Source organism: Aethalodelphis obliquidens, unplaced genomic scaffold (genome assembly GCF_003676395.1).
Source record: "Aethalodelphis obliquidens isolate GAN/ISIS:26980383/991018 unplaced genomic scaffold, ASM367639v1 scaffold63, whole genome shotgun sequence".
NCBI classification, from domain to species: Eukaryota; Metazoa; Chordata; class Mammalia; order Artiodactyla; family Delphinidae; genus Aethalodelphis; species Aethalodelphis obliquidens.
The window spans coordinates 4,432,585-4,458,322 of record NW_020838007.1 but is presented as its reverse complement, the minus strand read 5'-3'; the positions used below and the strand labels follow the sequence as shown (position 1 = coordinate 4,458,322).

The 25,738-nt window shown below is 48.1% G+C and overlaps 1 protein-coding gene across 1 annotated transcript in view; it reads right to left on the bottom strand.

The window, feature by feature from the left end:
• Positions 1-25,738, bottom strand: part of LOC113610435 (piezo-type mechanosensitive ion channel component 2) — a 100,761-nt gene that overhangs the window by 6,294 nt on the left and 68,729 nt on the right. The window contains exons 25-35 of the mRNA XM_027088579.1: positions 20,932-21,252; positions 20,001-20,259; positions 16,907-17,089; positions 13,677-13,929; positions 12,581-12,713; positions 11,341-11,488; positions 11,035-11,249; positions 4,848-5,006; positions 2,319-2,466; positions 1,039-1,227; positions 650-742 (exon numbers count right to left, since the gene is read on the bottom strand). Coding sequence (XP_026944380.1) covers positions 650-742; positions 1,039-1,227; positions 2,319-2,466; positions 4,848-5,006; positions 11,035-11,249; positions 11,341-11,488; positions 12,581-12,713; positions 13,677-13,929; positions 16,907-17,089; positions 20,001-20,259; positions 20,932-21,252 — 2,101 coding nt within the window. The remainder of the gene's footprint in view (positions 1-649; positions 743-1,038; positions 1,228-2,318; positions 2,467-4,847; positions 5,007-11,034; positions 11,250-11,340; positions 11,489-12,580; positions 12,714-13,676; positions 13,930-16,906; positions 17,090-20,000; positions 20,260-20,931; positions 21,253-25,738) is intronic.

The window sequence follows — 25,738 nt, the reverse complement described above, 5'->3', positions numbered from 1 at the left end:
AGAAGGACGATGTCTACCACAGCTCTGTCACCAGAACATCATCCCTGTTTTATACAGTAGAGGATGCATATCTTCATTTTTTAAATCATTTAAAAATAATAATGTCTTTTTAAAGTTATGTTTCATTTTGAGAAATTTTCGTGCCATGAAATCATCTTTGTAATGATTATCTTATTACAAAGGAAGTTGCCTGAAAAATCTGCTGTAATTGATTCACTCATTCCCTACTTGTTGAATCCCAAATTGCCTCTAGTTCTTACTAAGGCGGAGCGTGCCACCACAAACAGGCACCTCTTGGAGCTTTTCCATATTTTGAATGATTTCCTTAGGATAGATTCCCTACCAGTTAAAGGGATCAATATCTACCACAATTTAAAAAATTTATAAAGGATCAACACCTGTTGTGCTTATCATGAAAATACTCTGAATTAGAAATATGTTTATTATCACACGTCTGATAATATAGACATAACATCTTAGATGATCAAAGCGGCCAGTGGCCAGGAACCTGCTGTGTGTGACTAATAACCCCCAGAAAGTCCTGCCCCCCGGCTCAGGCCATGGTAAAGTGGTGAATAAATAAGGTGACAACAGTCAGCTGGTCGATATGACAGGTGTTCATCGAGACCGACTCCATGCATTTACTTACAGTGTCCTTAGAAAAAGCTTTAATAAATTTATTAAACTTTGGCTGGTCCATAACTTTCAGCTGGCTTTGCTGGGCACTCATTGTGAAAATAGGCTGGAAAACAAAGACACACAGGATGGTTACTATTCCAAAGCACTTCTCTGCATCCTGGGTTCTAAGAAAAATATTAGGTCGTGTATCACCCACAACTAGAACAGAACTCTCCCTTCACTGTCTTCTGCACCTTAGCTCACATATCACATATTTGCAGAACAGTCAAAATTCAGACAGAAAATATGTCCGCAAAACCTAAGTAAGTCCTCTGGGTGGTTATCGGGGAAAAGCACGGCTGGGCAAGGCACTGGCAGGGGCCGGGGGAGGGGGGAGACCCCGGAGGGAGGCGCGGTTACCTGGTACCCGCCCAGGGTAATTGTGACCGAGACGTCCAGGGGCTGGTTGATGACCCCGGCGACAGATTTGACCAGAGACATGAAGAGCAGAGGGAACCAGACAATACAGATGAGCAGGACGATGATCATCCCCCCCATCCCGTACTTGACCACCTTCTTCTTCTTCTGCCCCCGGGGCTGCGGGTACCTCTGCAACAGAAGGGCCACGCGCTCAGGCGGGGTCCCCGGGGAGAAGCGGGTGGGGGAAGGGCGGGCGCTCTAACCACGGGGTCCGCCCTGAATCTGCTCTGAATCCACTCTGTCCCAACCCGGGAACAAGGCAGGCAGTGATGCAGGGCTGCGAGGATCCCGCTACACGGAACACAGGGTCCGTCACGGCCTGAGCGGCTTTCTCCTTAACAGGGCTGTGTGGGTTTGCTGGGGGCTGACCTATGGACCAAGGGACCAAAGCCTCTGCTGAATAAACCTCTGGTTTTAAGGGATCAGGCGAGATAAGGATATTTTAAATTCCTGAATATTCAAAACCTGTGCCTTTCAACGGGCTCCTCCCCAGCATGGTGGGCGGAAAACATTTTAACTTCATTCATGACACACGTTGTCAGGACCACGCTGTCCAAGCTGGAATCACCTCTGTTTGTTGCATCAAGGGCTCCCCAGCCCCAAGCTCAGGCTGCGGGCGGTGGAGGGCCCAGCTTTGCCACGTGTTGTGGAAACCGCTCGGTCTACAGGCCTGTTCCTTGCTTAGCTGCTGCTTCTCCAGGACCTGTTTCCCTTCAGGGCTACTCAGGAGGCTGGACTACATCCCTTAAATAACAGTAATTCTATCCATATGTCAACCTTAATATCCAACCTAGCAGAATATGCAAATATTTGCACTTCAATTTCCTTTGCACAGGATGTTACATTGTCTGTCCCTCATCAAAGAGTAATCAGAGGCTGACCCTGAGTCCCAGCCACCTGACCCCACTTTTCTCCAGCACATCTCATTCCCTCTTGCTCTCAAATGAGCCACTTCAGAATTATTGGGTTGTACAGCAATACACCTTCTTCTTAACCACAATATACAGCTGCCAGAAGAAGAACAAATCTGGATGCTATTCTCACTAAGGCAACAGCAGGTCCAAGATTCCTAACTCGCGTGGGGTGAAATCAATGGGGCATTTATAGGTCCTAGTAGTTTCTGCTTCATTTATTTGGCCGGAAAATTTGCATAAGTTCCTATTAATAACAGCCTGTATCTAAGAGAAACAAATAGGGCTAAGGCATCATTATTGGCTTACTTTTTCCGACTCCCGCCAACACTTGAGGATGAATATGTGAGCATAGATGTCCTCCACACAGATCCAGCTGGACAGGCTCAGGGTCGTGTCTGTCCACACCCAGTCCATCACGGCCCTCAGCTCCGTCAGAAAAGGGACGAGGCGGAACCTAGCAGGAACCATGTCTTGTTACAGGGACAGTTGTGGGATGGGCCCCCATCACCTGGCCAACCCCGAGGGCTCATGGAGGTCCTGATTGTTTCAGCCCTTACAACTTAGAAAAAATTCTCAAGGTGACCATTATGGTCAAATCCAACTTGGAATACAACTGCTTTTCATTGTAAGTCCAATAAAGGATTTTTGTCTTTTGACAAAAATACCTTTTTGAAAAAGGTCTTTTTCATTCTTAAGATTAATTTTTTTCTTTTTTTTTTTTTTTGCTAATGGTCTTAACAAACTGGAATTCCCTTTTCAAATAAGTTTGAAGGGTCTTCAGTTTCTTTCATTAAAGTCATGGTTTTCATTGTACAAATCTTTCACTTCTTTGGCTACATTTATCTTTGGCTAAATTTAACATACAACTGATTTCTATATGTTGATTTTATATCCTGCAACTTCACTGAATGAAAATGTTGATTAGTTCCAACAGGTTTTGAGTGAGTCTTTAGGATTTTCTCTATATAAAGATCATATGGGGGGAGGGATAAATTAGGAGGTTGGAATTAACATCTACGCACTACTATATATAAAATAGCTAACCAACAAGGACCTACTGTATAGCACAGGGAACCATACTCAGTATTTTGTAATAACCTATAAGGTTATGTGTGTATGTGTGTGTGTGTGTGTGTGTGTGTGTATACCAGAATCACTTTGCTGTACAGCAGAAAGTAACACGACATTGTAAATCAACGATACCTCAGTTAAAAAAAAATTTTTAAAAAGGTCATATCATCTGCAAACACAATTTTACTTTTTTATTTTTTCAAGTTGCTGATTTTGTTTTTTTTCTTTTCTCATTTTTTTTCTTCTTATTTTGGTGCCCTTCTTTCACTCAACATTTTTTGTTTTTTAAATTTTATTTTATATTGGAGTATAGCTGATTTACAATGTTGTGTTAGTTTCAGGTGTACAGCAAAGTGATTCAGTTATACATATACATGTATATATTCTTTTTCAAATGCCTTTCCCATTTAGGTTGTTAAAGAATATTGAGCAGAGTTCCCTGTGCTATACAGTAGGTTCTTGTTTGTTATCCATTTTAAATATAGCAGTGTGTACATTTCAATCCCAAACTCCCTAACTATCCTTTCCCCACTGGTAACCATAAGTTCATTCTTTAAGTCTGTGAGTCTGTTTCTGTTTTGTAAATAAGTTCATTTTAAACATTTGCTTCTGCTATGAGAATCTGCTGGTCGTAGGATTATTGAATTATGGGGGCTTTGCTGTCGAATGAGCTAGGGAAGGTTATACTCTTGGTCGGGGAAAGATGAGGAGAGGTGAGAAAAGTCATCAGGCGTGGCCACGTCATCAGGGGCACAGCAGGGCCCACGGCTGGGGGACCTACTAGGTGACTGAGGCTATCGAGACCCTGGCTCAGTCCCTTGTATTTCAGCTGGAAGTGGGATGGCCTGGGCTCCTCTGGGGTCTGGGTTTGGTCCTTGTTTCTTGACCGACACAGAGCTCCTTCCAGGCTGGGGCTCATCCCAGACCCTCCCAGCAGCTTGGGTTGCCACCCGGATTTCTCCCCTGAGCTCCTCAGCTTTGAAGGGAGTGCTATTCCACCCCCTTGAAGACGTGTCAGGCCCCCTCCCCACACGGGGCAGCATGCAGTGAAACTCTGACATGCGTGGTGGTTCTCAACACCCGAGCACACTCAACACTCCTCCATGACTGAGTCCCCAGTCCCCACGTCTGGTGCTCCAGGGGCCAGCAATGCTCCAGGGGCCAGCAGTGCCCCAGCAGCCTGACCCTTCACCCTGTGGTATAATCTCCATGGGAACCGGGAGGGGATGCTCACACTGAAACCCTCACACAGAAGAACGAACATGTCCGTGTGAGTGGTAATAACTTCCTACCAGGAACAGGCAAGTCGCGTGGCATTCAGGTTGACATTAGGCGACATTAGTGGAATCAATGCCCCTCCCATGGATGGCTTGTTGCACAAGCAAAATTCCAGAGGCGTTTTGGAACACTCCAGATTCCAAATATTCTGTTGCACTGTGCCCAGAATATATTAATACTTAGGATCATGGACCCCAATTTTTCATCCTGAAATATTATCAGTGTAATTATACACGATACAGAAATAGAAAACGAACCCACGCGACTGACTTTAGAGCAGCATCCTGGCCAGGTGGGTGGAATCACACACAAAAAGGCGTTTCAAGGGCCACACATGCTCTCCTGTCAAACACTGTAGGAGCCCTGCAGGGACCCACATGCTGAGGTCACCAGCTTCTTCTCCACTCCCTCCCAGGGAGGGGACACAATGCCGTCCCGCGGCCAGCCCCGCTCTGTGAGTGGCTGTGACAGCACAGAGCGTCTCACCCTTGAAACAAGAAGAGATTGACGTAGTTGTAGCTCTTGGTGAGGAAGTTTCCGAGGACCCGCGTTGGGTAGCCGCAGCGGATCTGGTAGGCGGACAACCCGAAATACACGCATTTCACGAAGTACCAAAGCTGGGCGACCAGGTTCTGGCTGAATTTCCTGAGACGTGAAAACACAGAAAAGTGGAAGATGGAATACTCTTCTGGAACAAAAGGACACCAGTTTAGCATAAATTTAAAAAAGCCTAATTGCCCATCTGGCACTTAAAGACAATTCAGTAAATTCTCTCTACATAGTGGATCTCTTCAAAAGGCAAGAGGTGGGGTCAGAAAATCTAATGATTAAAAAAAATTGCTCTGAATGTGCCCCCAATTTATTAGAGCATGATTCAGTTGTTTCAGCCATAATTAAAATAAATGACTGTTAAGTGGATTTACTAGTAAACATTTTCTCAGGACTTTGATGGTGCCTCTATCATGGTCCAGATTGAAGCTCAACAAAGAAAAAACCAAAATGTGGTTTTTACTTGACAAGATGCATAATTTGGAAGATGTAGGAGAAAGAATTCTGAGAAATGAACCCCCATTTTTTTTTCTTTTGCTATACGTACATAAGACAGGTCAGGGATTAATACATTTTTGACACCTGGATTTTGGTTCCAGTTCTGTTTGCTATGGAGTTTGTTCCTCAAGCCATCATTTTTCTAAACATCAATGTCTCTATGAAACGTTTCCCTCGCTCTAAAAATCCATGACTCTCTGATCTACTAACTTGCCTTTTTCTAATGACATCCTCAGAGCTAGAGATGGTAGTTCCTTCTCCTGGTGGACAGTTAATGAAGAGGCCCATAGTGTTGAACAGTTCATGAATGCTAGCGTAAGTCTGAGTGAAAATTTAGTGGAACTAAATTTCACACTGGAAAAAAAATTAGAACACATTTTCAAAGAATGATGACCTATAGGATCATTTTTACCTTTGGATAAATGCGGCATCCTGTGAGTCTTAAACATGATTAGTACAAATTTTTAAAAATGAATCCGACTTTCAACTCAGTAAGACTTAAGTATAATCTTCCCTGTGTTTAAAATTAAGAGCGATACTTTAAGTTTTTTAGACAAAGCAGTGTATTACTCTTTGTATGTATCCTGGATTTGTCTTATTAATTTTCAATTTTGTTATCAGAAGAAAACATGTACTATTTTTTCATTGAGAACAGCTATTCTTTAGTTGACAAGATCTAAGAACAAGCCAGGAGCATGTGGGCCTATGTGTCTGGGGGCCTAGAGGCCTCCACGTGGATGTCGGCAGCTAAAGATCTCAGAAATGTTGCTTTTGAGTGTCTCTGCTGTGGAGAAACCCAGCCTTGGTATTTCAGGACCTAATGAATTACTTTAACTGCATTTGACCATGGTGGGCGCTTGACAAGTTACCAGTAAGATATCAGATACTTTACGGAGAGCCCCCATCAACTATCCAGTTCCTCATCTTTCTAGGAACCGTCCATATTGGTAGAACTCTAGGAAATCACATTTATTTTAATCTCTCCAGGAAAATGCCCTTTGATTTTACAGATACTTGATATAAAAACTACATGGGAAAGAATTCTTCTATATTTATCAAAATTATAATCAAAGACTTAAAACTGTGTTGCCTTCTATTCTTTATAAAAAGTCCAACCCCTGTTTTACCTACTAAAAAAAATTCCCTTTCTATGATGTTAAAGTGGGTCAACTTGGAATGAGTACTAGTTAACCTACAGATCCTGAAGCAATCACGTTAACTGTAATTAGGGACACTGAGGTTGTCCTGTACTGGGAAGCGTTTGTCTGTGGCATCTCTGCATGGTTTATTCCCGGAGGCTGGAGTCACGCCCTCCCCGTCTCCCTCGGCACCTACCGTGCAGAGCTGTGTAGACTGTAGGGAACCCTTGGATATTTGCGGGCTATATGGTGTGATACACACAGAAAAAGCCATTTATCAGATAAATTATTCAAGATATCCGAGCTTCCTTGTCCTCAATGTTATGACCGGTAGCCCTAATTTTCTTCTGTAGGGCTTAAAAGACTCCTAATCTATTTCTCCCCTTATGCTTTCCTTGTCTGGAAAGGATTTAGACCATATGACTATTAATCAATGGTTTCTCTTTAAACAATGAATGAAATTTTCAGTAAATCTGAAGGAAGAAAAATGAATTTTGGAGGTTAAAGAGTAGCAGCAGGGCTTCCCTGGTGGCGCAGTGGTTGAGAGTCCGCCTGCCGATGCAGGGGACACGGTTCGTGCCCAGGTCCGGGAAGATCCCACATGCCGCGGAGTGGCTGGGCCCGTGAGCCATGGCCGCTGAGCCTGCACGTCCGGAGCCTGTGCTCCGCAACGGGAGAGGCCACAGCAGTGAGAGGCCCGCGTACCACAAAAAAAAAAAAAAAAAAAAAGTAGCAGCACAGTTTGAAATGTCAAGAAATTATGTTGTCACTGACATGCCGGCAGTGATGCCGGAGGCTCACCAATCCTAATATATCTTGAATTAAAGATCCAAAACCAAAGACAGATTAGTCTGTCGCACTAGGGATGGCCATTAGGTGAGACCCAAAGGTGAGATCCCAGGAGAACAGAGGACTTGTGTGGCCATAGTTTGGTGACTCTCACAGTGTCGGGAGCCTGGGAGCCCCGTGTGTGAAAGGCCGTGAAAGGCCGACAGGTCCTGGCTTTATTCACGTGGGTGTCACAGCCCTTTTCTCCTGGTCTGCTGCCCTGGACCTAAGAGGTGCTCGATAAACGTGAACTTGAACTGAATATGCACGATTTGTAAGACACCCCAGAGAAGCTCTCATTCATTCGGTCCTTAGAGCAGATGTTTCAGCCGTGTTTGGTTGGCAGGCGTTGTCGCTAGGCTGTTGACCTCCTCAAAAGCCTGGCAGGACAGCGTGGTCGCCAGAAGAATGCCCCCAGCCCCCACCCAAAGACGTGCACGTCCTAGTCCCCAGAACCTGGGAACGTGTGACCTCCCATGGCAAAGAGGACTTGACAGACGTGCTAAGGTCGGGGACCTGGAGAGGGGGAGCAACCGGGGCTGTCCAGGTGGCCTCAGTCAGTGAGTCCTTAGTGGGAGAGAGCCTTGCTCAGCCATGGGTGGAGGGAGACGCGGCAGGGGAACAGATGCTGGGTTTGAAGGAGGAGGAGAGGTGCAGAGCATGGGCATCTCTAGAAGCTGGAAGAGGGCGGGAGGGGGATGCTCCCCTGGAGCCCCCAGAAAGAACCACAGCCCTGCCCACACACATGAATCAGTCCAGTGAGACCTGGGTCTGCCCCCTGACCTGCAGAACTGCAAGACGACACACCTGCATTGCTTTAAACCCTAACTTTGTAGTGATTTGTTACGGCAGCAACAGGACACCAACACAAGCAGGAATAACCAAACCATTGGCCGATTTGACCTAAAAGGACTAAAATGCTAAAAGGACTCTCAGTGGCTTCACTGTTGCAGTATTTCTGGGAGCTCTGGTCTCTGCTGGACCCCCTGTCAGGACATGGCAAAGATTTAGGCTCAAGGGCTCTGGAACTCTCTCTTGGGACTGGCTGGAATAATCAAATCCTTTTCACACTGCAGAGTGAAATAATAGGTTGTGTTACCTTAAAAAAAAAATCTTCCTGGAAGCAAGTACGGGATGCTTCCCGTGGAGGCAGGAGTGCAATATACAGTAGGTGCAGTATACGGTAGGTGCAGTATACAGTAGCTGCAGCACACAGTAGGGCCAAGAGCCCTGGGGTTGGGGGTTGGTCCCTCCAGTAATTGGCTGAGTGACTCTGGGGAGGTCACACTTCCATATGGGCTCACCTGTCTTCATCTGGAAAATTAGACAGTAGGTCTAGAAAGCTTTTTAAGGTCTTTTCTTCTCTGAAATTAAGAATTTCAATGAGAGCTGCTGAAGCATGCCTCCTTGATGCTTTTAAGTATCAGACAAATTACCAAAATTCACCATCCAGCTATCCTGGGTGTTAAATTTGGCCTATTTCTCTGCTTTGAGAGATAGCTATAATTAAATATTTACAGAGAAAATTGTACTTATTCTATTTTAAAGACTAACAAATAAGGGAGTTCCCTGGTGGCATAGTGGTTAAGAATCCGCCTGCCAATGCTGGGGACACGGGTTCTAGCCCTGGTCTGGGAAGATCCCACAAGCCACAGAGCAACTAATCCCGTGTGCCACAACTACAGAGCCCACGTGCCACAACTACGGAAGCCCACGCACCTAGAGCCCATGATCCACAACAAGAGAAGCCACCGCAATGAGAAGCCCGCGCACCGCAACGAGGAGTCGCCCCCCGCTCGCTGCAACTAGAAAAGGCCTGCGCACAGCAACGAAGACCCAACGCAGCCAAAAATAAATTAAAAAAAAAAAACAACTCTTCAAAAAAAAATAAGATTCACAATGTTCTTATGACCAAATTCTAGTATTTTTACAAACGGCTTGCCCTATTCTGAATTATCTTTATCATGTGAGCTACCTTTCCTCCCCTAGTTTGCGGCGTGGAATGGAAGGCTTACGGAGCTACTGGGTGTCTTCTGAGTAACAACCCTTTATATAGTTAGTTCTACTTTAGACTCAGGAAAGATTATCCTAATTCCAATTTTCCTTTTAAAATATTTTCATTGCCACCATTTATTATCACAAAGCAATGATTCCCTAGACTGAGGTCAAAAAGTCAGCCTGAACGTTCAGGTGGGGGCAGACGTCAGTCTAGCCACTGGTAGAAGAGACTTGGTTTCCTCGTGGAGAATTACATTTGAGTCGGTTTCTGAACAACATTAGGAAAATCCATTTGCATTACTTGCTACTCCAGAAACGGTGCTCACCAGCTTGACGGACAGGTTATTCCTAAGGCTTGGCTGTGAATGACTCATGAGGTCTGATAAAGAGATCAAACTGATGGTACACATGAAGAACTTTTCATGACATGTTCTTAAAAAGGTCACTCCTCTCATGTTATATGGACAGTTCCCTGCTCCCCTTCTGCAGACCCTTTGCTTTCATCGTCTACCAGAGCCGATACCAGGCACACCTCCTTTTACTGTGCTTCACAGATACTGTGATTTTTACAAATGGAAAGTTTGTGGCCACCCTGCATCCAGCAAGTCTGTCAGCACCATTTTTCCAACAGCATTTGCTCCCTTCGTGTCTCTGTGTCACAATTGGGTAATTCTTGCAATAGTTCAGGCTTTTTCATTACGATTGTATTTGTTGTGGTGACCTGTGGTCAGTGATCTTTGATGTTACTACTATAACTCACTGAACGCCCAGGTGATGGGTAGCATTTTTTAGCAATAAAGTATTTTTAGATTAAGGTATAAACATTGTGTTGTTAATACATAATGCTATTGCACACTTAATAGACTACAGTTTGGTGTAAACGTAACTTTTATAGGCACCGGGAAACCAGAAAGTTCCTGCCACCCGATTTGTGGTGGTGGTCAGAACCGAACCCGCCGTATCCCCAAGGTCTGCCTGCATTTCCTGTTGATAGGGGTCTCCCTGGTTTTTCTTTCCTGGACTGACTCATTCATCTGCTCATGCGTGAAGCACCAACTTGGCCCCAGCACTGTTCTGGGTGGAGGCGTGCCCTCTGGTCTGAGATCTGACCTTGGGGAGGGGAGCCCTGCCAGGGGAGGGGAGAGGCTGTCAGGAGGCACCGACGAGGGTCAGCATGGCCAGAGCTGGGGGCTCAAGGGACAGATGGCCTCCAGCCCCCTCCTGGGACAGCGCCAGCCCTTCCCTACCCAAGTCCTCGGCCTCCAAGGCACCTTCACAGCAACAGCTGTATTAACTGCAGCAGCAGCGGCACGGGGGCTGCTGTGTTTACCCCTCAGAAGGACCCACTTTTGCGTCCTCTCATCCCCTTACGCTCTTCACACCGCACTCCAGTCCGTCTCTCTAACTGCTCAGGTCACAGCACGAGGACCCCAGGTGTGCGCTGACCGCTCAGCCCGTCCCCTCCCTATCTGAGAGCACTAGGTCTGAGAATGCGTATAAAATGCAGTGATAACGTTTCTGAGGAATCAGCTCACACCTTGGCTTCACACTGAGTTTAGCATTGATTAAACTCCCTAACTTTCCCTTCTCCTACGGGCTGATCCTTATGCAAATGTCTGCGTGAAAGCGGCCCGCACGGCTCTAGCTTCCGAAGGCCTTACCTCTCGGTCACACCAGGCAAGATGAAGAACATCCAGAAGTGAATCCCGAACACCAGGATGACCTGGAAGATGACCTTCCCCAGCACCGTCTTCCTGAGGTACAGTGCCCGGTCCACCACCATGGTGCCGAACTGAATGAGGACCATCACCAAGAAGGGCCCCGGGACCTGGTCCTCCGACAGCGAGGAGGTGATGTCGGCCGCGGCTGAATGTTTCTGGGGGGGAGACCACAGGTTCAGGCCCGGTGGCACCCACAGGACAGCAGCGCTAGTCCCTGGTGTGCAGTGGCCTTGGTCCCCGACCTACCCCAAAGGCCCAGAAGCCGAAGACGATGATGACGAAGTCGACGGTGTCTGCCAGGAACATGAGCACGTACACGTCGGTCACGGCGCTGTAGTCGGGGTGGATGAGGTCGTAGAAGAACTGTCTGATGGGCACGTAGAGCTGCAGGGTCCTGCCAGACAGACACCCGGAGAGGGGGATGCAGGAGCCGCTGGATACAGTGATCAGAGCATTCCATCCTCTGCTTCCCTCCTCCCACCAGCTCTCAGCCCCTGCCCCCGACCTCAGGACAGTCTGCTGGGGGAAGGGGGGCTCCTGCCCCAACAGAGACTGTGCACTAGTTCATGGCTGACGGGACCACAGACCTCTTCTCTCCTTGAAGCATAATGGAGCGGTAGCCCCGGAAATGAGGGGCCGGTTTATCCCCTGATTCGATTACTCTCCACCTGTGAGGCCCTGATCCTGCTACCCAGCCCTCTGCGCTTCTGTAAAAGGTGTGATAACTAATGAGGCGGGAGGCCCGGGCTGCGGTGAGAGCAAACGGGGCCTGTGGTCCTGCCTGAGACCCAGGAAATGCCACGCAGCCCCTGCTCCTCCCGTTTCCGACCCCATGTGTCCCCCGGGTCCCGGGCAGCGCCCTGGGCTTTGGAGCTCACCTCGCTCCATCCTTCATGGCCCTGTGCCCTGGCCCTGGCTTGTCTGCACAGCCCCTGTCCCCCTATCTTCACTGTGCTCTGGGTTCCACCTTCAATCAAGGCCACGTTCAGGTGAGCAGCGCCCTCGGTCTCAGAGCCCAGACTCAGGGCCAGCCCTGTTGCACCTCCCCCGTTTCCACTCCTGTCTCTGCATCCCTGTCACCTGGGGGAGGGGCCTGTGAACTCGGCTGGTGAACTTGGGCGGCGTGACAGACCAACCACTTCCCGCGTGCACCTCGGTTTCCCTCTATGGGGTAAGTGTATCTCTAAGGACCTTCCAGCTTTGACTTCATTCCCTCTCTGTCTGGTTGGACTCTTTCATATGCCTGGAAATACACACGGTGAGCCCGTGTTCAAATAGAAAAAGTGTGTTTAGAAATGCAGTGGATGTAAAAATAAATCATCCTTATTGGAAAGTGATTTTTAAAAGCAGTATCACGATGGGCTATTTCGTTCTGCCTGAAGCAGATTATGTTTGTGGTGGGACAAGTCACTTCACTCGTCACCTCTGGCTGATGTGGAGTAAGTGACACCAGCTCCCCAGCCCCAAGGCGTTCTCACGCACTCACTTCTTTATGGTAAACGCTTTTGCTTTGATTAAGTGTTCTCGAAGCTTCTCCACGTAAAGTTCCCGTCTGCTTTTTTGCTTGCCGCTCACAACACTGCTTCCTTTCTGGCTGCTGTTTCGGGTGCTTGTGCTGCCTGAAAGTAAAAAGAAACCGAGATGCACCGTGAGTTGCAGGTTTGTCGACGTAAATATTGCAGAAGCCCCGCCGCCCCCAGGACAGAGGATGGTCTGAAGCTGTTTAGAAGGTGAGACACACAGATGCCCGTAAGAACAGAGGCGGAGAACTTGGAATCTGCAGCCTCAACTCTGCTTCCATAGCCAAAGGCATCCGTGGGTTTTCACACCCACTGCTGGCTCTTTCCTCGGCCGCGGTGGGACCTCTGTCCCAGGAGGAAGTAGACTGAGAACAGTTCTTATCGTGCTCAGTGGGGTCCCAGGTTTTTGTTGCGGGTTTTCTAGATTGGGTCCAGGACCCATGCCTTTTTTCAGGTCCAAATTTCTCTAACTGTAAAACAAATATGAGATGACCTGCCAGTGCTTGCCTGAAAAATGTCTTCTGCTGATGAATACAGAGTGTCTGGAAGGCTTCAGACAGAAGCACTACCAACACAAAAGCCCACTTACCCCAAGAGGGGCAACTGGAACGCATATGTACTTTCCTACTACTGGCCGTTGAGTAAGAAATTAATAACTAGCTTAGGAAATAACTAAGAAGGTTTGGCTAAAAGTTCCCATTGATTAAAATGTATTTTCAAAATAAATCGTGATGTATACTCAGCAGAATCTCTGGATATGATTTATAACTACCCTGTATCCAACACCCACTAGGTACGAGGCGGCGTGCTGGCCACTTTTCTCCACGACCTGGAATCCTCGTCCCGGGGACGACTCAGACAGACACCCTGGACAGTGATGTGATCGCCCCGGGCCACACAAACAGCTCAGCCCGGACTCGGAATTCCGTCTGTCTGGTTGCAAAGTACATTCTTTTCACATCACAATATCTGTCTCCTCGACAGCACCCAACAAACTCCCCTGCCCCGGACCCACTGGAACCAGGGAAATGGTTCAGCCTGGGGACACCGTGTGACAGATACCTCTCTTGGACCTATTGGAGGAAAAGCTGGAGTCCTGGGACGTCTGGGAGCCGCTGCTGGAGCGCTTCCTCCTGATGGCGGCCGGCTGCTCGGGGAAGGTCACGTGCACCGACTCCACGGACGCGGCCAGGTTGATGGACTTCAGGGAGTCGGAGGAACCCCTCCTATCGTGGCTGAGGGACAGCGCGTCGTCTGAGCCCACCTCGTCAGAGCCACTGTCTGCGATGTCATCTTCGTCCCACAGGCCGTGGCACTGAGAAGGCAAGGAAGGGACAGCTCAGCTCGCCGTTCCGGGGAGGGGGCTGGGATTCTGCCCTATGACATCCCAGCCACCAGAGCGTCCCTCAGGATAAACGTAAAACAGGGCGACTGTAGCTGACAACACTGTTGTACAGCGGAAACTGGCTAGGAGAGTGCAACTTAAATGCTGTCACCAAACAAAGACAGAGAGGCAGGTGAGGAGGTGTTGGATGCACTAATTAACCAGAGGGAGAGAGCCTTTGCTCCATGTATACGTTTATCGAATCACTACATGTACACCTTGAATACCTTACAATTTCATTTGTCAATTATACGTCAATAAAACTTTGTCAATTATACATCAATTATACGTCAATAAAACTGAAATTTAAAAAAAGATTAGAAACCCAAAGCAGTGCAAAGGATTCTAAGAAAAGAGCATCATCTATAATTTTCCAACGGTCCCAGCAGAGTGGAGGCGGTGGGCATAGACCATAGCATTTGGCTCTTCAGTGGAGATGCAAACAGATGATGGGGTGGAAGTCAAACAGAATCAACGCAGCTGGTTCCCTGAGCGGAAGTGCTTTCCAGCACACACTGCTGTGCTGACAGCGTGCACCGGCAGTACCGAGCTGAAGTGACCATGGGTGAACTGATCCCCGCCCCGTGCTCACCTAATATCTGTACTGGAATTACGGTGCTGCTCCTCCCCCAGCCCGCACCACAAGACCTGAATCCTGGGATCACCTGGGATCACCACGGCTGACCCAGGAACAGACCTGCAAATTCTCTACTCCAACAATGCTGGCCCACGTGTGAGAGTCTGTGATGCGTCCTGCAGAGCCTGGTTTTTGCTTCAAGGAAGTGGGATAAAGGGGGCCGGTAAGGACAGGAGGGAGGATTGCAGAAGAGAGGCTGAGGAAGCAGGACTTTCCTGGAATGAGATGCTACGTGGACCACAAGTGGCCCTGGTGTTGACCTTGGACGAAGCTGCCCAGTGAGCTGTCCGCCCCCTGAGCGCCCTGGCTGCCAGGCTAGCATTTATCCCCAGGACCCCGTCCAGTCCTCCGTCTGACTCTGTAGAGAATAAGAGCTCCAGGCCCATTTGCCAAACCAACTCGGAGAACGACCCATTCATCCAAAGACAGAGTCACGTAATTTACAGATTATTCTTAAATATTTATGTACAGATATATTATTTCTTAAACACATTCAATGAATGTATTCTTATAACAGACATTTTAGATGCTCGTAATGGGATTTTTCAGTTTATACTGATTTCTTTCAAATCATTTTGAAAGTGGCTTTGTCTTTTGTTAACATTTTATTAACATATTTGGATTCTTTCACTGCTTTCTCAGTAGCATATTTATTTAGGTTTGTTAATTCTTCCAATTGTTTATAAAATTATAGTGATTCATATAAATAGGATAATTTTAACCACTTTTGAAATTTGCAGTTTTTAATTGTTTGGATTTCAAAGCAGCATTGTTAAAAGGTTGAAAAAAATGATTTTTTCAAAAGCTGTAGGATAGTTTTGTCTTTTTATGAAAGGATTTATCATTACAAAAAGCATTTTTCATACCATTAGCCAAAATTTCAGCATTACAGTACCTCAAATATATTCACTGTATATAAGACATTTTCAAAGAAGAAATCAGAGTAAGTGTACCAATATGAAACACCAAAATTTCATTTATTGTGTGCTTTAAATATAAAATCATAGCTGTTAAACCATCTGAATGTTGATGAAAAAGTAATAAAAATATCTAAAGTTTTATAATTTTCTTAAAATGACATGCAAAAGGATTCAGAATTTGCAAGAGAAACTGGAAGCGGCCAAAATTATACTAAATGCTGAAATTTAAAACTTTAATTTCTAGAACTAAAAAGATAAGGTTAAACATCTATTAATATGTTCGTCAAGAATTAGTAAATTGGCTACATTCAGGTAATTACCGTATTCATCAGAAGAACTGGAAAAATTAAGCAAATTTTATTTTGGCTAATGGGTGCCTGTGGATAAATACCTTTGCAAACTCACCCCACCCCAACGACTCAGGTAAGCCACCCCCCGCCAAGTGAAGGGTTAGGGACTTGCAGTTTGCAAGGTGACAAAAGGCAGAGTAAAGGTCTTGGTCATGGTACACCAATGAAAGCCTGTTTGAAACAGCCCACTGAATAGGACAGAAGTTGAACATACTGTTACATGTACGTGTGCATGTATGTGTGTGTATGCATTAACTGAGGCCAAGCTTGTTCTCAAAAGGAACGAATAAAGATACTACTTGATAAAGTGAATTTAAAATACGTTATACGAGACAAGGTTAAAATAAGAGAAGGAAAGTAAGAGTGTGACCACAGGCACATCAATATCTAATTTTTAGAGTTGAGTGGCATATTACAAGTTTAGCTTATAATTCACAGTGTGTGAGAAGAAAAAGCCCCACAGACGCTCAGCGGGATGACAGGAGTTACTGATCCCGAGAAGGTCACTCTGTAGACAGGTCTTCCCAGAGCAACGAGGGAATGGCTTTCTCAGCCTGTGCTCTCTGGGAGCACAGCCCTGGGCTTCCCGGGCCCATCACGTAGACGGTCTCTCACTAAAGCCGGTGGTTTCACGACAAGAAACTACAAGAGAAGCAATGCTACTAGAAGGGGGTGGGCCGAGGTCAGGATGCAGAGGAGACCCCAAACTGCGGCTCCCTGATGATCTGCCGTGGATCAGGAGGTAAGAACTGCTCACCGTTCGGGTGTTGGGTTAATTAGGCTGTGTTCAACCCAGGGTAGAGACGGGAAAATTTCCCCTTATTACAAACTCCATTATTGAGCACACAGTGTTGGAGAAAATGAATGAAATGAACACAACTGTCTGTTAACAAGGAAAAAAAGAGCACACACACAGACCCCACCCCACGGACCCTCGGCCCCATGCCGATCGCAATGCTCGGGTTCTCAGGAATCTTTCAGGGGCTGTGAACGGGCAGTACCTTCAGGATGGACCGGTGGAAGAAGAGGGCCAGCAGCTGGATGAGGTCGTAGAGAACGTAGCCCTCCTTCTTCTCCACCCCGATGATATTGGGTGGGTGGTAAGGCTTGTCTTTGTTCAATTCCACATTCTTGTTCCAGGGAAAGAACCCAAACTGGAAGAAATACTTGACCACAATTGCCACCTGCACACAGATGATAGAAATTTTTAAAAAACGAGTCCTTTTAAGAATAGTTCTATAGGAGAAACAGTGACACAAAAAAATTAAGGGGAAAAAGTCTCAGTTTTGTTGCTGGGAATGCACACACCATGTGGAATAACAAATTCTCATTCTCAGACTCTGACTTTAGGACAAGCGCAGAATCTCACCTCCAGGGCCTTTTTTTTTGCGGTACGTGGGCCTCTCACTGCTGTGGCCTCTCCCATTGCGGAGCACAGGCTCAGCGGCCATGGCTCACGGGCCCAGCCGCTCCGCGGTATGTGGGATCTTCCCGGACCGGGGCACGAACCCGTGTCCCCTGCAACGGCAGGCGGACTCTCAACCACTGCGCCACCAGGGAAGCCCACCTCCAGGGCCTGTGACTACGGATACATCAGGGCCACTTATGTTACTTCTGACTCGGCTTAAATGACTTCTGCTACTGTTGAGGAATTGGCTAATTTCTACTGATTCAATTAGATATTTACACAAGTATTCAGCTATTAACTATGGTAATTAGAACCAACAAGAACAGGAAGATCTTTATCTTTATACTTTAGGGTATTGCTTTAATTTGTAATCTTTAGGAGCAAACCACACAGGCTCGCTGTACACGATATTACTTTATTCTCATCTCTCTCTTCTCACCATTTTATTGCTCATTGGAAGTGCTCAAGAAATAAAAGTGAATGAAACAAAATCTTGCCAATTGTGCTGGTAACTAGCTCACGGTGCAAACGTGGAGATGTTTGCAGAGATGGACACTGAAACATCGTCCAACGTCTGCGTCATCAGGGGTTAATTCATTACACATAATCCATCAATAAAAATAGTTTTACAAGTCCTCCATTGACCTAGAGTCCCCCTTCAGCCCTCCTCCTCTCACACTTCTTCCCAAAGTCGAGCCTCTGTGAAGAGCAGCCCTGCGTCCCTTACCCTGGTGCTTGCACCCAGCGCTGGGTACCCACACAGAAGCCAGAGTCCAGCCACACCCCCCTTGCACCCCACCCAGTGTCCCTTCCTGAACCTGCTCCTCTGCCCCCTCCTCTCAGCCCCCCATGCGGTGACATTGGTCCGGACCGTGATATTTCTCACCCCGGCTGTTTTCCAAGCCTCCACTTTATGAAAACTTGCTAAAACACACACTTGCCGGAGTCATGTCCCATTCAACTCCTTCAACCCAAGGGACCGAGTGCTGAGCTCACACCCCGTGGACAGGCATCCCTGGGCGCCTCTGCTGCCCGCCCCTCCAGCCTCCTTGCAGCCCCATCACGGCCCGTCCGTCCTGCGCTCGCCGGGCTGTCTTACGCCTTCGTTTCTTCGCAAGGACTGGACTCACTTTGCTTTCGTCCTTTGCCAAACTTCTCTCCTTCCCACGTACCCCCTTGTGCTGACAAGTCCCCCCACCCCGGCTACAAGAGGCCACACGCCTGCCGCGCTCTGCACCAGTGCCCACCCATGCCGTGTGGTTTTGAACTGTAGGCAATTCTCCGTTTACACTCATCAGTTCGCTACAGGAACCTGCAACCACTGAGAAACAGGAACGACCATTTTTTTAAAACTTTCTGTTGTTTCCTCTTGCCCAGCATAGCCCCCAGCTGTGGCCCAAAGTCTGGGTTGTGGAGGGAATTAACGTCAACAACGCCTCAGTGTGACAGAGAAAATGGAGAGCCCCACTTTGAATCGGGAAGATCTCATTTCAAGACGAAAGCTGTGCACCAGCGGCTCTTTCTCCCTTCTCCACATTCCTAGAACCTGCCCTTACCTCAAGTCAGGTAAGAAGCTCCTCCTGCAGAGGCGCTGGGGAGAATCTCCAGGCCCCAAACAGGGAGTCACTTATGCCCCGATCACCAAGTTATGCAATGGAAGTAATATTTAAGAGCCATTATTTAGACAGACTAATTAAAGTCATGGGTATGTATTTGGCTTCACATCTTTTATTTTTATTATGGAAATAAGATGCATGATAGCAATACTTTAAAATGAATACTTTGGAGATGATTTAATACATAACTTTGTTTTAATTTTGCTGTTGAATTACTTGTAAACCTATAAAATTTCTAGACTCTAACTCTACACCATGATGAGTACTATCCTTGAAGAAGCAGTTACAGCTCCACTGTTAGTGAAAACTTTCCTTCTGAGCCAGGTAAGAAAATGGGGCTTCTTCACAAATCTAAGATGACAAAGAACCGTGACGGCCCGAGGAGCAATGTCCGTAAGAGCCTCCCTTCTACTCCCAGTTTTACGGTTGCCATGGGAATTTGTGAACTGCTACGTACACAACAGGGCAGGGCAGAAAGGCAGGTTCATATATTTGGGCAGAGTGCCTCTTGTCCCCTCACGGGTGATGAAAACAGGGTGGCAATTCTCCTTTTCTGTTATTCAGACTTTTAAGGAGGTGGGTATGTGACTTTGTGTTTTGATGTGTGGAAATTGCCTTTAGGTTTAAAAATGGGAGAAACGCATGCTGCGTCAAACTGTTCAAGGTGCTCACTGTACTGTCTGATGCAATGTCCATCACTGACTGTGCACCGGCCCCTGGGCCGCGCTTGTGTCTGCCTTTCACTTACCGTCCTGGTGGCTGAAACCACAGGGCAGACACCAGACCTCAAAGGCCTCCCCCACCACTCGCTAGTTGGGTAACTTCGGGGCAATTATTTAACCTCACTGAGGCTATTTCCTTATCTGTTAGATGGAATGATGTTAGCCCCTATGCGGTGTGAGGTGTGAAATGATAAATATAATTACCGGCACCAGGCAACTGTTGGTTATAATCATGTGTCCACTAAGAACATCAGTTTCACTGACTGTTTATGTGAAATTGTCTGGAGCCGGGCAGGCCCACCCAGAGTGACGCCCTGTGACGGGCAGGCCAGTTCCGCCCGAGGCCTACCTCTGTGTAGACGATGGCCATCATCCAGAAGCGTCTGCTGGGCCGGGGGACGGACAGCATGGCCCAGAGGAAGATCAGGATGGGCAGCACGAGTGTGATCACGGAGGCAGAGACCATGTGGTTGAGGATGATGACGAAGTAGCACACCATCTCCGAGCGGGCCACCAGCGTGTTGTACATGGCGTAGAACAGCAGCAGGAAGCGGGGCTGCCCAACGTAGAACTTCTCTGACTCTTCCAGCTCATCGTCATGGAACATCCTGTTAGAATAAGCAGCGTGACACTACGTGGGTCTTAATTCCCGCAGATGACTGATTTCCTCTTGGTGCGACCCTGGTGTCCCTCCCTGCTTCCCGGGTCCCCAGGTGTCTTGTGGCGTCAACCTCATATCGTGCTACAGAAAGAGACATGAGACGCTTCCCTGGTGGCGCAGTGGTTAAGAATCCGCCTGCCAATGCAGGGGACACGGGTTCGAGCCCTGGTCCGGGAGGATCCCACATGCCGCGGAGCAACTAAGCTCGTGAGCCACAACTACTGAAGCCCAGGTGCCTAGAGCCTGTGCTCTGCAACAAGAGAAGCCACCACAATGAGAAGCCCGTGCACCGCAAAGAAGAGTGGCCCCCACTCGCCGCAGCTAGAGAAAGCCCACATGGAGCAATGAAGACCCAATGCAGCCAAAAATAAATAAATAAATAAATAAATAAAAGAGAGACGTGAGCACTCATGTCTGTTACAGACGCGTTGCTGGTTGTACGATTCAGTGGTAGAAGCACCAAGTTGGCTCCTACTTGCGGTGCAGGAAGTACTGAAAGCAGCACGTGGACTCTAAGCATCCGAGTGGACGTCCTGCACGTGGGTCTCTGCGCCCAGCAGCCCAGCGGGCACTAAGGGACACTCACGGCTGTGGCCTTCGCTGTGGCCGAGGCTCTTACTTGTTCAGCAGTAGCTCGCTGGCTGTCAGCTCATGGGTCAGGGGTGGCAGAATGCTGGCCTCCAGGCGGTCTGAGCGGCTGTCGTCGGGGCTGACCGCCATGTGGGTCTGGCCCCCCGAGTCGTCCCGGGAGTCAAAAGACAGGCGCTCCAAGCTGACGGCCTTGCTGTAGGACGGCGGGGCCTCCACTTCGCCGTCCTGCGTGGGGTCCTGCGGGGACTGGGTGTCCTCAGGCACCTCCTCATCCTGCTCGGCCTCCACCTCCTCTATGGTCTCTGTGGTCCCCTGGCGCGAGTACAGCATCGTGCACTGCGTGGGCTCACTGTCGGGACACAGGGACGGGCACCGCCTGGTCTCAGCATCCCACTCCCCGCCCTCCCGAGGGCACCCACAGCCACGCATCCAGGCACGTGGGGGGAAACGCCCCCTCGCTCCCCCGTGTTCCATCGGCTTTGCTCCGTCTGGATAATCTGTCTGGTCCGCAGAGATGGTGGGCTGGGCTGCGGCTCCCAGGGCGCTAAAGCCTCCTGAGCAGAGGTTTTCAATCCCATCAAGCTTCCCAGCCACGGGGCCTGGTGTTTATTTCCAATCAAGACACAGTGAGCACAGCTCACCTCCCAGTGTATGGATTTTAAAGAAAGGTGCTCACGGAAACGAGAAGCCTCAGCTGGCTGGGTCCGCAGGTCTTAGCCAAGATACACTCTACTCTCAGTTGAACCCAGATCCATAAGGGGAGGACAGGAATGATGGACCGTTGGCAAGACAATGGCATGCTTTATAACACACGGCGCACTTCCTGCATGCTTGCTTCTCCCTGTGTTTCCATCCTTTGCCTTTTCTCACTGGTGCCTCTTACATCTGACTGAATGCTCACCACCTCCCGGTCCCTGGCTCCCCACCACCTGGCATGTGGAAGCCCCACCCACCACTCTCTGCCCTGAGGGTCTCTCCCCAGGGCTGAGTCCCCAGCTCGGGCTGCCCTCTCCTCCCAACAACTTTCCGCTACCAGCTCCCCTTCCAGCTTCCTTTTTCATGAGCTCCTCTGCCATTATCTTCACTCTACTTTTGCTTCCTTTTCTTCTCTTTTGCATCCCTCCTGTCCTTCTAACTTTCCCTGCCAGGTCCGTGCGGGAAAAGCTGGAAATGAAATACAGCAGAGAGCCGTGAAATTCAAAGCGTGCTTTCTATACTGTCTACCTCGACACACCCAGCCCTGAAGGGGAAGGGGCAAAGTCATCTAGAGATGCAGAGCCTGCTGGGTGTAGAGCGATGATCTGTTAGACTCTGAGAAGGTGCTGCTATCTGAAGGGCACGTGTGCGCAGCTGGGGACATAAACACAGAGATGCTCAAATGCGCAGGCTGTGCGCATTCTCCTTGTCACGGACACTGGAGCACACATATGAATGAATGAATGAATGCGACTGGCTGAGCCCTGAGACTGAGAACCACATTCGTATGAGCTCTTGATCCTAACTCAGGGGTCTTCAGCGTCCCCAGGGCTTTGGTTCTAAGCGTGCACATCAGTTAGAAGGCTGTCGGAACACCAAGACAGCCAGCCTTTGGCTAAGACTCACCTTGATTAGACATGGCCGTGAAACTGACTGATCACCCCATTGAGTTTTCAGACCCCTGGAGCCAGCCCCACGCCAGGTCTAACTTCCAGTGGGACCGTAAGCGACCACAGGCACGCTCTCTGTGGTTTTAAATGAGGTCTGGCCCCAAAGGGATTCAGCAAATCCTGGTACATTCAGGAATCAACAGAGTGGGATGGCATAGCATGTGGCAGCCAGAAGACATCTCAAATGGCCATGGCATTCCCAGAAACACCAGGCGCCAGCCTCCTGCAGCTCTGAACTGAGATACAGAGCTGCCGGCAACAAGGACTTAACACCCCCCTGATTTGCCAACGCTGACATTAGTTTTGGATTGGGTTATCTGGGTAGGTTGTTTGGTGTCGGGATAAGCACAGTGCCGCTCGTGCTTCTGTGCTCCTGCTGACTTTTCAAAGGCAATTCAAAAAAGCTTTTGGCTTTTACGCAAGTAATTTCATTTCTAAATGATTATTGTTTTATCATAGGATTTAATGAGAAAACTTAAGCCCAAAGTAATCGTTTCCAAACCAAACAAGTTAAGGTCTACAAAGGTGATATATTCTACTGCACAATAATATTCTTTTTAAAAAACCAATGGTAAAATATATCCTGACTTTTATGTTAATTATGCATATAAAACGTGGACAGATTCATCCTGTATCAACCAAATGTGACTACATATGGGATTTGGGGATTTTTTTTCCCCTACTTCATGGATCTTTGGATGAAATCGTGAGAAAAAATTTCCTGCCCTTCCTGACCCATTGCTCCCTGTGAGGACCACCTACCTGAGCCCTCAACCAAGGAGGAAACATGCTTGTTCCTTTGGAAATAAAAAGTGTGAAATACTTACAAAATGAAGGACAATGTTTATAGTAGGATTTTTAAGAAACTCCTAACAGACAAAAACCAAAGAGCAGTTAGTTTAATAGAATGCTGTCCTGGGAACGACCAGTTGTATCCCAGGAAGGGCAGTGGTTATGCTTTGGTTAGTCATGCACATTCTTAAAATAAAAATTAACAAAAACACACAGGTCACAAGAACTCATTTGTGCAATGACCCAGGGGGGAGGTGACACGGTTACGGACAACGCATGCACGTGTGAGCACCTGGAGGCTAAGCTGGCGCTCTCAGCTGACGAAGAGGACACATCCATGCTGAGCATTTTACGGAGCCCGGGCCGAGCACGCTCACTTGTTTTAGGAACAGTTTCTGGTCCATCTAAATCATCAAGGGTGGACTGCCTTGAGAACAGCATGGTTGCTTCCGTGTAGCAGCTAGCAGCGCAAACAGTCACAGAGAGACAGTGTTAAAACAGCACCGGAACGTGAGTCACACACGGTCAGCGACCCAGACACCGCCATGCAGCAAACCACGCGCCACTCCAGCACCACGGACAGCGACCATCGCAGCGGGGCCTCCGGGACAGAGAAGGGAAGATAAAACACAGCAGTACTGGGCTGAAAAGAATATAACAGCTGATACATGAGGAAATGTCACTCTCTGGGTGGGACAGGGAACTAGAATAAAGACAAGTCCCGACCTTTCTCTCACAGAGCAGAATTCATAGTTTTACAACTGAGTTTTTTTTGATGAAAGGAAACATGTTTTATTCACAGCCCCCCACCCAATTCTGAGTTCATTGAGAGCATTTTGTAGCCGAACTGGTTACACAGAAATATCTGCTCATGTAAATTTTATATAAAAATGTCATTTTTTTTTTTAAACACAGTCTCCAAAGGGAAAGAGGGAAGCTCAGGACTGACCACAACAAACTGAATTTTCCATCCCATTTTCTGAGTGATATTCAGTTGAACCAAACTAGATGGCTTGGAGAAGAGATGCTGGTTTGATATGCAACTGGATATAAACCAACATCAAAAAAATGAAACAAAATGGTAAAAGGCAACAACAAAGGAAATCCAGCAGTGGCAGGGCCATTTTGTCTGTTAACTGTTCATTGAGCCTAATGAATGGTTTTCTTCAGATCACGTTTTAGGTGTTGGCGGATGTCATGAGGGCGAGAGCCCATTGGCTGAAATCCTCAGCTCCTGTCACCTGACAATCAGGGAGGAAGGGCGGCAGAGTTAGGGCTGAGCTGCTACTGGGTGATCACAGTACTGGAGATGCAGCCAACAGAGCTCAGACAGAGGTGTGACTGCAGTTCATATGCAGAGTTTAACCCCAGAGAGGGACACACCCCCCCAAAGTGCCTGACACAGAGGGTCCTGGGGCACTAACCTTCAGCTTGAGTATGAGTGATCCGGCTGACCCTTGTGATACTGGACGGCTGATTTCCTGAATAAACGTCACATGTGGCTGCACTAGGGGACCTGCTGTGTGCCGGCTGCACAGTCAGACGCCCACAGTCAGTGACGATGGGGCAGAAACGGAAACCATTCAGGACAGTGAAGCTACCTCTGGGGTCCCCTGTGGGAGTAGGGAATTCGAGGTTCTCTTGGAACCATCAAAGGGTTTCAGGTTCCTGGAGTTACAGCTCCCCCACCAAGCCCCAAGTGCTCTGGATGGGCCACCCTGACTGCACGTTACAGCCATATGGCCAACACGGGGGCTGGGCGATGAGAGGGGGGAACACGCAGGCAACCAAACAGTCTCTAATAAGGATTTTAAAAAAATGACATTGACTCCTTTAGATGTCAACCCGTCCTGGACAAAAAGAGGAGATGATGGGGAGATGAACTAGGAACGCAGTGGACGAGCACAGTGGGCCTGGGCCTGGGTCTCCACGCCGACGGACACTGGCTGCCTGCTGGGTTTTAGATAAAGCGCTTCCCCTCTTCGGGGTCGGTTTCATCATTTATGAGATGATGGAACTGGATCTGTGAGCTTCTGTGTCATTTCCTATTTTCAGAGGTGGAGCCCATGGCCTTTTGGGAGTTTGCAGCAGAAAGATGCTGTGCACCCTCACCTGCTCGATTTTCTGCACAGGTATCATTGCTCTGACCCCAAAGTCCTATTAACCTTGTTAATTCTTAGGTGAGTTGTACTGTCACATCAGCCCACTTTCGGACTCCACACAACCCCAGACTATTGGGTTATTTGCAGTGGACCAATTTGTCACCCAAGCCAGGACAGTTTTAAAAGTGAAAGGGAAGAGGAGAAGCTTCACAATAACAGATGACAAATGTAATCAGACGATGTCTTCATCGAGATGCCCCAGGGGCACACAGCACACACTTCAAATGATAACCAC